Source organism: Zonotrichia albicollis, chromosome 3, assembly GCF_047830755.1.
Source record: "Zonotrichia albicollis isolate bZonAlb1 chromosome 3, bZonAlb1.hap1, whole genome shotgun sequence".
NCBI classification, from domain to species: domain Eukaryota; kingdom Metazoa; phylum Chordata; class Aves; order Passeriformes; family Passerellidae; genus Zonotrichia; species Zonotrichia albicollis.
Window position 1 is genome coordinate 71,069,192 of NC_133821.1, and position 14,408 is coordinate 71,083,599.

At 39.3% G+C, this 14,408-nt stretch overlaps 1 protein-coding gene across 8 annotated transcripts in view; it reads right to left on the bottom strand.

Annotated features, from left to right (window-relative positions):
• L3MBTL3 (L3MBTL histone methyl-lysine binding protein 3) overlaps positions 1–14,408 on the bottom strand; it is a 78,446-nt gene that overhangs the window by 47,457 nt on the left and 16,581 nt on the right. For all 8 annotated transcript variants that reach the window (XM_074537814.1, XM_074537818.1, XM_074537817.1 and 5 more), the window contains exons 3-7: positions 8,141–8,252; positions 5,799–5,958; positions 4,667–4,805; positions 3,276–3,360; positions 1,036–1,127 (exon numbers count right to left, since the gene is read on the bottom strand). In XM_074537814.1, coding sequence (XP_074393915.1) covers positions 1,036–1,127; positions 3,276–3,360; positions 4,667–4,805; positions 5,799–5,958; positions 8,141–8,252 — 588 coding nt within the window. The remainder of the gene's footprint in view (positions 1–1,035; positions 1,128–3,275; positions 3,361–4,666; positions 4,806–5,798; positions 5,959–8,140; positions 8,253–14,408) is intronic.

Consider the following 14,408-nt stretch of genomic DNA (forward strand, 5'->3'; position numbering starts at 1 on the left):
TTTCATGGACCTTTAGACAGGCAGAGCAATGCTTTGTAAATCTACCTTCCCACCAGGGAACTCTTTAGATTGTTTTCTTGCTAATTTTTGAACCAGTACATAGCACTATCTTCACAGCTGAAGACAGTCAGGGAACTGTTGTTCTTGCACCTACAAATCCATGGATTCTGTAAACCTAAATCCCAGTTCTTCACTTTTCTCACTCAATAGCAACTAAAACACCCATTAAAGACCAGCATCACACGGCATGTGTAAGCTGAAAACTAATTCCCACAGAGAAGATTTAATAGTTGAAGTATGAAGCATACAGAAAGAAATGGACGCAAGAAACAGAAAAGTAAGAACACAATTATCAGAAAAAAGCAACATATAGCAGGAGTACAGCAGCTGAGACATCTTCACATGTTTCACCAGGTTTTGCAAGGGAAGATAACAGCAAAAAAATCTTGTGGATTTGGATACAGAGCTCTCTTCCAAGTAAGAGAGGTGGCACTAATGAAAGCACTGAAATGACAAAGCATAGCAGGCAAAGGACAAGCAGGACATGATGATGTGACATCCAATCAGATGACAGGCAAAAGGAGAACAAGACAAAGTAGTATCTGATGTAGTAACAAAATATAATGTCAGCAGAAGCTGAAGAAAAGACAGGTAATATAATCAAAGCAACAAGACAAAAGATGACCTTTGTACCACCTTTCTAAACATATTTAAAGAAAATTATATGGCATGAAAAAGTGTGGGTATGTGTCACACTTTTTAGCTTCAGAGACTAGAAGGAATGGCTAAAACAGCAGATTTTGGAGGAGCATCTGCTTTCTGCAGTCTGATTTGACAGCATTCATCTACAACAACAGAATTCTCTGCAAAAACAGAGAGAGATAATTGCTTTCATAATTGCTGATGGACACAGTATTGTTTTCATCATGCAGTTTTTCCCGAGAAAAGAATAAAATCTTCAAATTATTTTTTGTTTATTGATTTCCTAGGAATTTCATGATCTTAGGTGGTTGACTTAAATTTCAAAGGTCATACCTCCTTAAAAAGCTTAGTAGGCACTGCAATGGCCCTTTCTTCCTCCAGATAGGATGCCCAACACCATGCTTGCCTTCCTTTAGAGGGTACAGCTACAAAGAAGCATAAAACAGGGAAATAATTCTGTAACTGTTAATATCTCAAGAAAAAAAAATCCACAACACAAGTTCATAATATTCTTGAATTTACATTTTATGAAATGCACTCATGGTGTTGTTCAGAACTTATTTCAGAAAAAGAAGTTCTGTAGGCTGTGAAAGGCACCAGGAACATGAAGGTTCCTGGTTTGTCCAGAAATAGATCCAGCAGCTCAAACCTTGATTAGTAACAAGAAAAACCTCCTTAAGGTGACAAGAACAACTTACAAAGTCTTGCTCCAACACGTTTTTCCTATTGCTCCTAAGAAGCATTAAGATATACAATTTGCAAATGTGTAAAAAGATGAGTTCAAATAACAAAACAGCTCAGTATTTTAAGGGGTTTCTTTTTTCCCCATGTCCTTCTTTAACTGCAAAGCATTTTCAAGTGGATACTGCTCATAGTAAGTTTTTTAATCAGGCTTGAAAGACTGCACTCTTCAACAGTGTTCAGACTGTTTCTCACCTACCCCATCACTTTGTAGTTTGATGGTTTTGGGTAGAAAGGCAGTGATTTAACAGTATTTTCTGCAAATCTTCAGAACTGTCACCAGTGCTTCTTTTCCTCAGGATGTCATTAGCATATGAGAGAAAACTCCAGTTTCAGGTTTGTTCACACACTGTGAACACTTGCACAGTAATTGCAATACTGCTTACAGTCCATCTTAATAATGGCTACAGTCACACGGTTTTCAGGCCTCGAAAATAAGGCACTACCTGCACAATAGCAATAGCCAGGAACTTCAAGAACAGATGGCCATGTATGTATCTACTTTCACACACCTCTACTCTGCTCTACTGATCTCCACCTAAAATGCCTCCTCTGCACAGGCAGCTTAGCATTTCAGACTATAAGCTCACACTGTCAGAAGGATTCACCACAGTCCATACTGTGATTCTGGCTTGATCCAGACTGTGGGCTACTCACAGGAAAAATAAATCCTTTAAGTAACAGTCTGGCTTAGCATTTTTATGATTAAAACATGAACCATAACAATAGTAATGCCAAACTCTCCTGAAGAAAGCTTACAATAATGTAACCAAAAGATAATAAATTTCAGAGTGATAGTAATCACTTAACACTATTAGACCACATTAATTTTATTTGGGATTTACCCAGTTTTCATCTATTCCATTAAAGAAATTAATTGCACTTGGTTCTGAATACAAATTGGTCTTTGATACCAGTTTATACTTTTATACTGATGTTTTCCCAAATAAAAATTTAAAAAAAAACCTAACACAAGAAATTTGTAAATCATTCTGTCAGTGGGCAGCAGTGATTTCCACAAAGCATCAGCTTTGTCCCTGTGTCTCACACACTTCTTATCTCTTCAGCCTTAGAAGCAACTGTAGAAACATTTCAGACATGATTCTGTTTTGGGAGGGAGATCTTTCATAATATTTATTGTTGCATCTAGTTATCTGCCTGGTGTGCATCAGAGCTAACTGGAGTTCTGTGTTGATGAGTGGCCTGGCAACCTCTGTTAATGTCTCCCCATCTACCATAAGACGCACTCTGGAGGGCAAGATGTAGGTCTGTGGTTGGTGTACCACTGAGGTATAATAGCAGCTGATTCTCCCATTCTTCCTAAAACTATCTATCATACAAATAGCTTGAAAGAACAGCACTCATTTAAAATATGTTTTATTATGTTGCTTGATGCAGTATATGTCCCTTTGGATTGATTATAGCAATTATTCCTAAACAGTTCCATAAACGTGTCTATTTCCAGCACATAATGAAGATGCAAAATTGATCCCCAAGGAAACAAAAGTAAACTTTCACTTCTGCTTGATACATGTCTTTCAGCATCTGGGAACTCAATGGAGCTGATTCCCTCTAATACTGGCACTATTTAGAGGGATGAAAAGAAAAAAACCTAAAATGCACACTAGTTGCATTTACACTCACCAGATCCTCCTCCATGCTGCCTTAAAATTTAATTGCTATAAATAACACTGTCACTGTCTTTTTACAGTAATGAAAAAAATTCAATAGGGAATATAAATTTTGTGAAACAATGCTGGCAATCCACAATAAGATATGGCTATTACCTGAAGAATTGATGGTTGAGATTTTTGCTCCATAATATAACTTACTTTGTTTCAAAACTGTTATGTCCCCTTTTCTTTTTCTCCTGGCTCTCTGTGAGACTCTCAAGATCCTTCCTTCAGGTTTGTCCTCCTAAATTAGAAAGAGAAAAAAAAATAGTACAGTAAGCTCATTAGCTTAGAAGTCTAATATGATAAAAAGTTGAGATACTGAATTTTAAACTGTGACTTCATTTAAATGGTTATTCACCCAGCTCCCTCCTACCTCAAACAAGCGTGCAGATGTCTCATAGAAGCCAAGTGAGCCATCAGTGACAAATCACAGCAAACACAGTGAAAATGGCAGGCAGAAGGGCTCTCACCACTTGGCACTCAGCCAGCCAGCATTGACCCACAGACCACAAAGCCTGCAGCAGACCCCGCTGGGACACTGATAAATAACAGTATCTTTGGCATCTTCATGCCTCCAAAATAATTTGAAAGAAAACCTCGCACCATTTTAATCTGGTTTTTCTTTTCCAAATGTACAATTGCTTTATTAAATACAAAATGGCACTGTGATCCTTTCAATTTTTTTCACTGTTTTTGTATTAATAGTTTTGTGAGCATCTGAACAGATGAGCAGAGTAAATACTCATCTGGGAGGGCAGATGCATGGAGACAAAGAAGGTGTCCCCTGACTTTTGCCTAAGATACTGCTACACAGAGAGCTGCAAACTCCCTCCTGACAACTCTAAGTGTCTTCATCCTTTTGACAATTCTGTAGTTGCAGAATCTACCCTTCTCCCTGAAAACTGTGCTACCCCCAGGAGTGTGACAGCTATTAGGAAGAAAACACATACTACAAGAAACAAGCATTATGGGAAGGTACTGTGGGGTAAGTTTTTTTCTAAAATTAAGAATAAATCCAAAAGGAAAAGAAAACAAAAGGTGCCCCAAAGCAAATTACACTGCCACACAAAAGCAGAACAAATTTTGGGATATGATTTTAAAAGGCAAGTTACACTAAGAAAATCCAAAGTATTCCCTTCTTAACTGTAGTATAGCTTTCTTTGTAAATAAATTAGTGGTCTATAGTTATTTATTCATGTGTAGAATGACAAAGTAACAGGGTTGTTGGGAAATATGTACTCCTGTTTTTCCATGCTGAAGACATGGCAAGTAAACATTAGCATCATTTTTCCTTTGAATTCTTTTTGTTCTGTTCTTAAAAAAGCAGGGAAAAGAGACCAAAACTAGCTTTTATCAATTCATTGTCAATAATTACAATTTACTGCTGAGGCATAATTAAATTGGCAAACGAAACAACCACTTATTGTGGCTCTGACAGAGTGATGAAGTCTCTCCTCTTTGTGCGCTGATGGAGCTACTGACATTGCAACACAAGGCAGAACTCCCACCCAAATACTTGCAGGAATGGGTTTATGATGCATACTAACAATTTCATCTGGATTCTCCTTCTTCTCCCCATTATCCCTTGACTCTTCTTTGAGAGGTACTTTTGCTTTTCTTTTCCGAATGCCTTTAGAATCATCTTCCCCATTGCATTCCATGCTGGGATTTTCCTCCTTTGGTTCTCTATCACAGAAGTAACACAATGACACAAAGCCAATATTATTTCACTTCTCATATTCATAAAACAAGTAAAAAAGCAAGTAAATGTGTGGGTCCCATAGTATTACACAGAATATATTCTTAGAAATACTACTGAAAATTAAGTCTGTCAAAAGAATTAATCTGAGAGACACACAATAGCAACTGTAAAAGGAAAGCTGTCAGCTTCTGCTGAACAAGTTTTACATGTTTTAAACAGTGTGTCTTTTTTCATGTACCATCAAGTCTCCCGGAGAAGCAAACTGTGAAATGTTTAGGACTGCAGGGCAGTTTAGAAGAGAGGAAGGCAAAGGTAATTGTTAAGTCTGACAAATCCAATTGGAGAAAGCTGGTATGTGACTGTACAAATTGCTAAACAAGAAATCAGAACAGGAAACTTTGAAGCAATTAGCTAAAACTAAGGAAAATGTACAATACCATAAATGTTTAAAACTGCCAAAATCTAGCAATATGCAATACAGAATGGACACACTAACACAAACATGCTTTTATGATGCGATGAAATGCACTAACTGAAAAAGAGGAGCTGAGAAACTGCAGTATGCTCATGTTTTCACTCACTGTCAACTATAAAACAGCTCTTGCACTTAATTATAATTAACTTACCACCCCAACCATCTCATTACTGGTTATCTTAATTCCAATGACTGAAACAGGGTGGGAGTCTGACACTGATTCATGCATCCCATAGACTGTTTTACTGCTTGCATCTGACAGCAGAACACAGCACACTGAGTAAAAAAGACTGCCTTCAATGTCAGTGTTAGACAAAACCAAATGTTGTTAAGGCATTTACACAAAAAAACAGTGAAAGAACATTATAAACCAATGGTGACACTGAAACTTGTCTGCTTAATACCTCCCTCTGCCCCATCATGAACATTTTATCCCACCACTTCACTCTCATGCTGCATTTATGCCAAATTCTTTGCTTCTATGCTTTGTTATAGTACCTACTTGTTTTTTACTTGCTGGGCACATTTCTGGCTGCAAAATTTCCCTTCAGGAACAAATTCTTCTATGGTACCATAGCGGTAACAGTTTTCACAGAAAACAAGTCCATCCACTTTTGCAGTTTCCTTCAACCTTGTGGGGATCCCTGTCTTTTCTGAAAAGGCTGCACAATGACAAAAGTTAACTTCACTTAGGCAGAGGTGATACATTCCCAAATGTCCTTAGCAGGCCTTGCCAAGCAAACAGAAAAACATCAGCCACACCACTCTTGTCAGAATGAAGAACTAGGAATTAGTGTTTGTATGAGGTCCAGATTGCTGACAAGCAGATCAGGTTTTCACACTGCAACAGGAGAGAGGAACCCACTGTTCTATGGTTCTGTCACAGCTTGATGTGGCTGCTTGTGGAAGGACTGAATTTTGTGACAGGCACTGACTGCTCACAGAGCCATACTGTTTAGAATCCATGACCTCATTTCTTGCTGATACGCCTATACCTAAATTTGGGAGAAAAGGGCTGGAGCAAGTTATCTTTTCATTAGTTGAAATTATTTCTGGAAGCAAACTGCTGACTACACTCTGCAGTCTCTAGCAGCAGCTACTGCTCAACCTGCCTGGGGTCCACCAGAAGTGAAACATCACTCAACTTCTAACAAAGCAATCTTCAAATACCAAGTTACTCACTGATCCTAAGCTGCAATTTCCCCACAACAGGCAGAGAGCCTAGGAGAAGCTGTATGCAGGAGAGAGTGCAGTTACTTTTCCTCACAAGCAAGTATGAAGCACTGTCAAGTACTCTGGCCTCTAGAGCAGGTTGTTGTCTTTGTACCTCCCCAAAAGACAAACTTCAAGTCACAGACTATTTATGTTGCTTAAGCACTGTACTGTCTTTGAAAGCAGAGTCAAATGAACTCTTGCATTCAGGCTACCTCCCCCAGAAGAATATATAATGTATGTTATATTTACACACCAGCATCATAAGTGGCTCAAAACAACTATTTATTCTCACAGCAGAAAATTTTAGCAGTGATTTTACTTTTGGGGAGCCCTAAATTAATCAAGGATGGTGTCAGGTAGCAGCAGAATGCTTACTCTTTATGTCTGTATGTCCATGAACAGTTCAATTCAGTAGAAACACAAGTTTGTGTTTAGGTTTGTCAGACTGGAGGGGATGCAGTTGTGTGCTTTGCTGTAACTGATCTCTCAGTCTAAGCAGAGAATCTGTTGTGCTACTACACTCTCACAATGATGCTACTCTCCTCACAGATTTGAAACCTGAATTAACTATCACTGCCCTGCCAGAGAACACATTAACAGTGGTCTGCAGCTTCAGACCTCGGGGGTCCCAAACCACTTTCCTACCAGTGTAAATGTCCCACATGACAACTGTGAACTCACTGTGAGGGAGCAGCAAAGGAAAGCTCTCACTGACTTCTCATGCTTTAGGGAAGATTATGAAACAAAAATTGTGATGTCTGCTCTTCAAAGGACTTACAGAATACATATTTTAAAAGGAAGTTGATCAAATGTAATACCAACAAGGAAAAAAACTAGGTAGTTGTAAATAATCACAAAACCAGTTGTGATATTCTCTTCCTCACTCCTCCATCATTACTGGAGTCAGTATAAAAAGATTGCAGTAATTTATGACCATGTAAACCAACTTTCCTTGAACAAAACAGGTGTTTCTTTCTTCACAATTTTAAATTCAGGAAACACTTGATCTGGTAGATAGATACTACAACTCTAAGAATTTCACCATTTAAGATAAACATTAGCTGTTACTGCAGACTGATTTTAATGCTGCAAAAAAGCATAGTTGTTAGGAGCAAGGCATCTGTGGGGGTACACACTGCACACTGGACACTGACATGGGTGCTGGCAGCTGTGCTGACCATACCAAGGCAGTTTGCAGTGCACAAATCAACTCTAGGCTGTTGGCAAAGTCCGTGGAAAGTCTGGGAGAACCAGCTCAACAAAAAATTCAATAACTTAAAATTTTAAATTCTCAATAATTAAAAGAAATTTACTATTTTGCAAATTAAACAGAGGGAAAATACCAAATCTAAATTTAGAGAAAATTACTGTAAGGAAAAAAATGTGGCTGTAATTGAATTTCAGATGTTTACAGTGGAATTATTTGCTTTCAACTTGAAATGAATTTATTTTTATACTAATTTACATCCCAAGAAACAGGTTACTTCATCAGAGATACTTTGTCCATTAAGGCAAGCAAATTGTTTTGTTGGTTTTTTTTTTTCACTTTGGATGCAAGCTTTCAGGAAAGTTGACGCATTAAAGAAACTACAGTCCATCACAGAAAATGTTTACTGCTTCTTAACTGACCTTCTTGAGCAGTTGGAACCATCCAGGTTGTCGTAGCAGTTGCCTTTTTAACACTTTCCATCTCAGTTTCATCTGTAATTACTTCCAGGGCCCCAAATTCATTGACTCTAAACTGTAAGACAAAACAAATGGCACATAGCACAGTAAAAATTTACTGGATGTCTCCTGAAGTATCTGCTATTCAAAATAGTTTTTACATGGTGTTCTCACCACATTGCCTATTTTCTGTGTGTTTCTGCTTATCCCCATGGAATTCAAAACAAGCCGTTCTTGTTTTGATCAAGCTAAATGTGCATTCATTTTGATATCTATAAATATTAATTTGCAATAGATACTGATACAGATGCCTCCAATATCTAACTTGCACCCATATTAAAAAAAAAAAAAACAGTAACAGAAATTCATGGGAACAACCCCATACCATATGTTTTTCACTGCCAGCAAAATAACACACTCCAGACACTGAGTATTCTTTCTGAGGACAAGGGAGCTGAATGAACATCACACACCAAATGCTTCACGGAGTACAGAAATTTCAGCATCCCCTGAAAACACAGTACTTCTCCACTAAAAAGCACACATAAACAAACATCTCAAGGCAGTTTATGAGGTGTTTAATTACACGCTGAATGTGATATTACTGTCAGCCAGACACGCGGCTCAACAATGCCCCACATGCTGTGCTTACACTGGAGCACTGCGAGTTATAGCTGTCCTGCTGCCAGATGAAAAGTTTCTTCCCAATGCTGTAGTGATTACAGCACTACCACACCAAAATAATTCTGCTTCCCAGTCACTGCGTGGTTTGCAGGCCCAGCTGGTGACCTGGGTTTAGCCCAAGGCAGTGTTCTGTCCCTGACGCCTGCTCTAAACAGTGAAGGGGTGCCTCTGCCACAGAGAGCAGGTCTTCATCAGTGTGGTGCTCCTACCAACAGCTTTCTACAGGGAAAATTACATCTGAGAGAGTCCTTCAAAGCTCCCTGGCATCCACCAGAGAGGATATTCCTTCAAGGCCATAGCATGAAGCCTATTTCTCTTTCTCTGGTCAGGCTACTTTACCTTGGGAGAATGGGAACGGGAACAATTGCCTGGCATTACGCTGACCTTTTCTGTGCCTCCAGAGGCTGTTGAACACATCACACCCCCTCACTTTGGACCCTGCTAAGTACAGTACTGAAAATAAGCCATTCTGGCTGCAAGCAAAGGTGACTCCCATATACACACACATATAAAGTGTGCTTTCACTAATACAGTCCTCCCAGCTCTACGGAATGTGAACAGCTAAGAAATAAGCTGGGGGGAAGGAAAGGAAGAAGCAGTCCTCACACAGTCGTAAGATTTCTGGAGCTAAGATTTTTGCTTGCTATATCAGCTGTGCTCACAACAGATATGAAAGCATGGACAAACTGCTGATAAATCCATCTGGACTGAAACACCATGAGTTCAACTTTGAAAGGCAACCAAATGCACTAAATACCACGTGCTGATGCTTCAGTTTGTGGAGAGACATTCATGCTGTTCCAACCACAGAAAAGCAGTGGAGTTACTATTCAGAAGAGTCTTACAGCTGACTTACACACTCAGTCTAGTTCCTATTTTGGCTAAGCTCATTTTTGCTATTTGTGCTTTGCTGCCACTGCAACAGGTGGATGTCAGAGGGAAAACCTTTCTTGCTTTCAAGAGCTCCAACTCTGCAAGAGCTGTCTCACAGCAGGCAAGCTGTGAACACGAGCCAAGACACCTGCAGGTTGCTGCAGCCTACCAGCAGGCTGGGCACAGGGAGGTGACTGAGCAGCTCTTTGAAACACTCTCCCACACCTTCATACAGTGTCAGCTGGAACATCCAGGCACCAAAGGTATTTCTGAGCAGTCCTGGGACACCTAAATACCTGGGATGTGTCTGCAGGTTCAATCAATGGCCAGCCCTGACACCACACACATGTTCCTCCTCCACTGGGACCTGCTGTGGAATGCAAGGACATGCCCCCAGGCAGTGCAGTGACCTGCCAGCCCTTCTGGCTCCAGAGGGCTCAGCGCTGACTGATGGGCACCGAACAATGGAAGACAGATGACTGCAGGGAAGGCAGCTCCAAGCCATTCTTTCCCTGGAGGCTGCTAACAGCAGCAAGAGCTGAACCATTAAAGAAAAGCTCCTCAAGGAGTTCCTGAAAGCCAGGCAACCAGGCTAAGATGGTCTCAGTGATGGGGAGTGACAGTGTGCCCTCCTGCCTTAGCAGGCAGGAGGGCACAACAGCTCAACTGGGCACTGCCTCATTGATCACTGTAACTCCTGGTTTTGCCTGCAGCTTTGCCTTTACCAGTGTCAGAGGCCTCCAGCTCCTGTTTGGAGGCAAACTTGAATTCATGACTGCTCTCACTCCCTATTTCCCCAGTGACAGCATCAGCAGTAATGGAAACACCAAGCTCTTTGTGGCTAACCCAGAACAACACCTCAGACCTGGGAAATAATACTGTGGTTTTAGCTGGGGAGCAAAAGACATGAACAGCTTGTGACAAAGGTTAACTGCTTAAAAACAGGATAAATAGATGTACAAAGCAGCATGCTGCACAAAGTCATCATAGGATAAGAGCTGCCAGAGCAACATGCCAACTAGTGTATGCTGCTGGAAGCATGACAAAAAAGGATCTAGATTAACGGTGGTTTATGTGCCTATGAAAAAAATTCAACACATTTGTAAGCCTCTTCTACTTAAAGTGTGGGCAACAGAAAACCTAAAAGTAAAGGTTTCATCACAATATTTCCTCCAAGCTAAAATACAGTAAGGGCAGTCTTCCCAGGCACTTCCCTAGGCGTCTTGACATTTTGAAATGTCACAGCAGGTGACAGTGCCAGGCAGCCAACTTCTGAGGATGGATCCACAGCTTTCTGAGAAGTAAAAAGTTGTTTTCAAGTCACAAAACTCCTGAAGTAAATATAGAAATTTGCATTAGATAAAGGGATTTCCCTTCAATCCTCATTGCATCAAACAGTGAAACTCCCCTTGATGGAAACAAAGGCCATAACCAAGCACTTAACAAACAGACTAACAAAAAAGACCGATTTTTGTCACTACAATATTTAAGTGAATAAATTATAAGGCTTATTGTGTATAAATTCAATCCACTTGACTTTTGTCAAATGCCTGTTGGCAAATTTTAAGTAATCTCTTAAGGTTATTCTCTGTCCCATGCTATGAAGCCAATGGTCTTAAAAGGTCAGACAGCAACAGAGAAGAAAAAGAAACCTCAGCAGCTTTCCTGAACAAATTCATATGAAGGTAAACAGGAATAAATACAGCATCTGGGTAGGAAATTTAAATTCCAATGTTTCGTGTACAGGCGAGCAATGAGGGCAAAAATATACATGCTGAAGAAACTGCAATTCTTTTAATGCAAACATATTGTAACTGAGTTGGCAGGAAGAGTCCAGCTGCTAACAGGTAAGTATACAACACAGAACTTACTCAGCTGCCTTGTCTGCACTTTCCACAAGGATCAACAACAGTAGCTTCCATTTAAATCATTAGAGATTTCTTCCACAAAGAGCTGAGATACATTTTCATGTTCTTGAGAAATTATGCCTTGATATACTAAAAACTCCAGCTTTTATGACTGTTAATTTTATCCCCAGGAAAATTTTAATATTCATTCAATAGATAATGAACATACTGAGGGAATTCAAGGCTTAAATAAATAATAATCAAACATTATCAATACTTTCTGAACCATTTATGTCCATCTACAGGCTAGGTTTTTCTACTGGGATGAAAATTACTCTTAATAAACATTTTCAAAAAAATTAAAATTGTATGAAAATTTACACAGGACTGAAACAAGTATCATAAACCACTGATAGAAGCCTTTGTCTACTACAAGCAATAGTATCACACAAAGTATTTCATAAATGTTTCAGAAGAAGGCAGGTTTTCTGTTACCAGTGCACTGAAAGTCCTGAATTTCTTTCTTGAAAAAGTTTCTTATATATTTTAATTTCCACATATTCATTGTCAGTTTGTACCCGTTTTTTCTTAAACCACATTAACCTATGGATTACATAGCTGTAGTACCCCAATACTTACTCTCTTGGTATATGATAGAGCCAGGAATTATGTACCCCCTCAAACTCCATTTTATTGTGCTAAGCACATGGTCCCTCTGCTCTTATGAAAATATTCTCCATCTTCCTGCTCAGCCTGTCATTCTTTCTGAACCACAGAAATCCCAGGGAACATGACAAAGCACAACTCCAGTGGGTTTAGAGAATTTCCATTTCTAATGGAAGTTCTGTGCCTTATCCTGCTGGCTGGAAGACACTGTGGTTTTATGTATGGCTAATTGAATGCTAAAAGGGCTTTCAGTTCTCTTTTCCATATTTCATAAAAGTACTCTTGAGCATTTGTCTCTCTGTGGGATGAACAAAAATCGCAAACAATGCAAAATGTCTATCATATTGTAGATTATTTCTTAAAAACTCAAACCTGTTGGGAACAAATGCATACAATCTAGTTTCAAATTAAGTCCCCACTGTTACATGTGTCCAATTCAGAGCAACACAGATCAAACTATTAGTGTTTGCTGCTACCTGTGCCCCCTTAAGAATGTAACAGATCTCATCAGTTCCCACAGATATCCAATCAGAATAAAAGCTGCTATTGTTTTACATATGGTAAAATTATTATTTGGGAGGACAGACACAAAAAAAAAAAAAAAAAAAAAAGGATGAGCAATTGAAATGCAAAGGAGAAAAAAAAAAGACCAAAACCCCACATATGTTAATGCACAGCTTTAAAATAAATTAGAAAAATCAGCCAACACCACCATCTACTGGGCAAGACAAGGACAAAGAGTTCATTGCAATAAAGACAATTGTTGCTGCATTCTGACAGAACTTCAGCAACAAAACATATCTTGACGCCACAACAGTGACTGTGGACACTCTCAGAAGAAATCTGCAAAGTTTTAAATATCCAAAACACAAGTAAACTGAGTAAATGTTCAACACTTTTAATGCCTATGAAGTAGCTAAGCTTAAAGTAGCAGGATTCCACAGCAATTTGTCAAGAGGAGTGACACCTGGGACTTCAGTGATACAAGAACCACACTCTGATCTCTAGCTAGCAAAAAGTTATCATCATTCTTGATGTTAATCCCCATTTAGTCACAGTGGTTTCAGTGGGACTCCTCAAACAAATAAGAGCTTTCCTGGCATTTTACAGTCTTTTTAAAGTGAAGGAATTGCCTGTCACCATTGAATTGTCCAACCACATCCTGCTACATGCCAAACTATTTATAACGTATTACTGAAGTTGAATAAGTTATTAAATGCCAGAGCTTGTCCATTCAACCAGACCCCTCTTCCCTGTGTGTGTGATACACTCTTTACATGCACAATCACATACTACTTTTTCCACAGAACCCCTGCCCCAGGCAAGGGCTGAATAGCATTCAGAAAAATGAGGCAGCTGTTGGTATTTTTATACACTTTCTTCAAGCAGTAAAGCCAGTCTTATTTACTCTACATGGTTTGAAAGCAGAATGACTGTTTATTTTCTTTTTAAAAAACCCCTATGTACAACAAAGAACACATATCTTAAAAAGCTTTAGGCACTCTCTAGCAATTACTGTTACAATGCAGTGTAAAGTAACTCCTGAAACAAAATCTCTGTTCTCAGCCACTTAGAAAAGAAACAACCTCCCTTTGGTAGCTCTTCATCCTTCTGAGCACTCTGCTCCCAGCTTATTTTAAAGCACTCAGTTAGCATGTGACCCCTTACAGTTGCCTGGTCACAAAATTTTGACTCTTTTAGGGATAGAGAATACTGGGGAAATGTGCTGTTTCTGCACCTGCCAATTCTGCTTCTTCACTCATGAGAAAGGATCCTGCCTGCACACTGCTACGCTGCAAGTATGGCAAAAGACAAACTTCAGTGGGATCACAGGGTATCTACACCCCCTAAATCACAGTCAGCAGAAATTAAATTCCTCACCACAACCAAGGGGCAAGGCCAGACTCACTCTCACTGGAAAGATGGTGTCAGCAAGAAGGGCAAGCACTTCCACCAGTCTTGGACTGATTTTAAGATGCTTCAGTAACACTGCAACAGGCTAATCCTGAAGTAACAAAGAAGAGAGAACAATTTGCATCCAAAAAGAAAGGGTTTTTTTCCTATCTGGGCAGGCACAAGCAGGAAGGAATTGCTATCAAATTATATCCTTCCAAAAATAAAAAATAATAGGAGCATTCTCTCATTACTGCTGAACAGAAAGC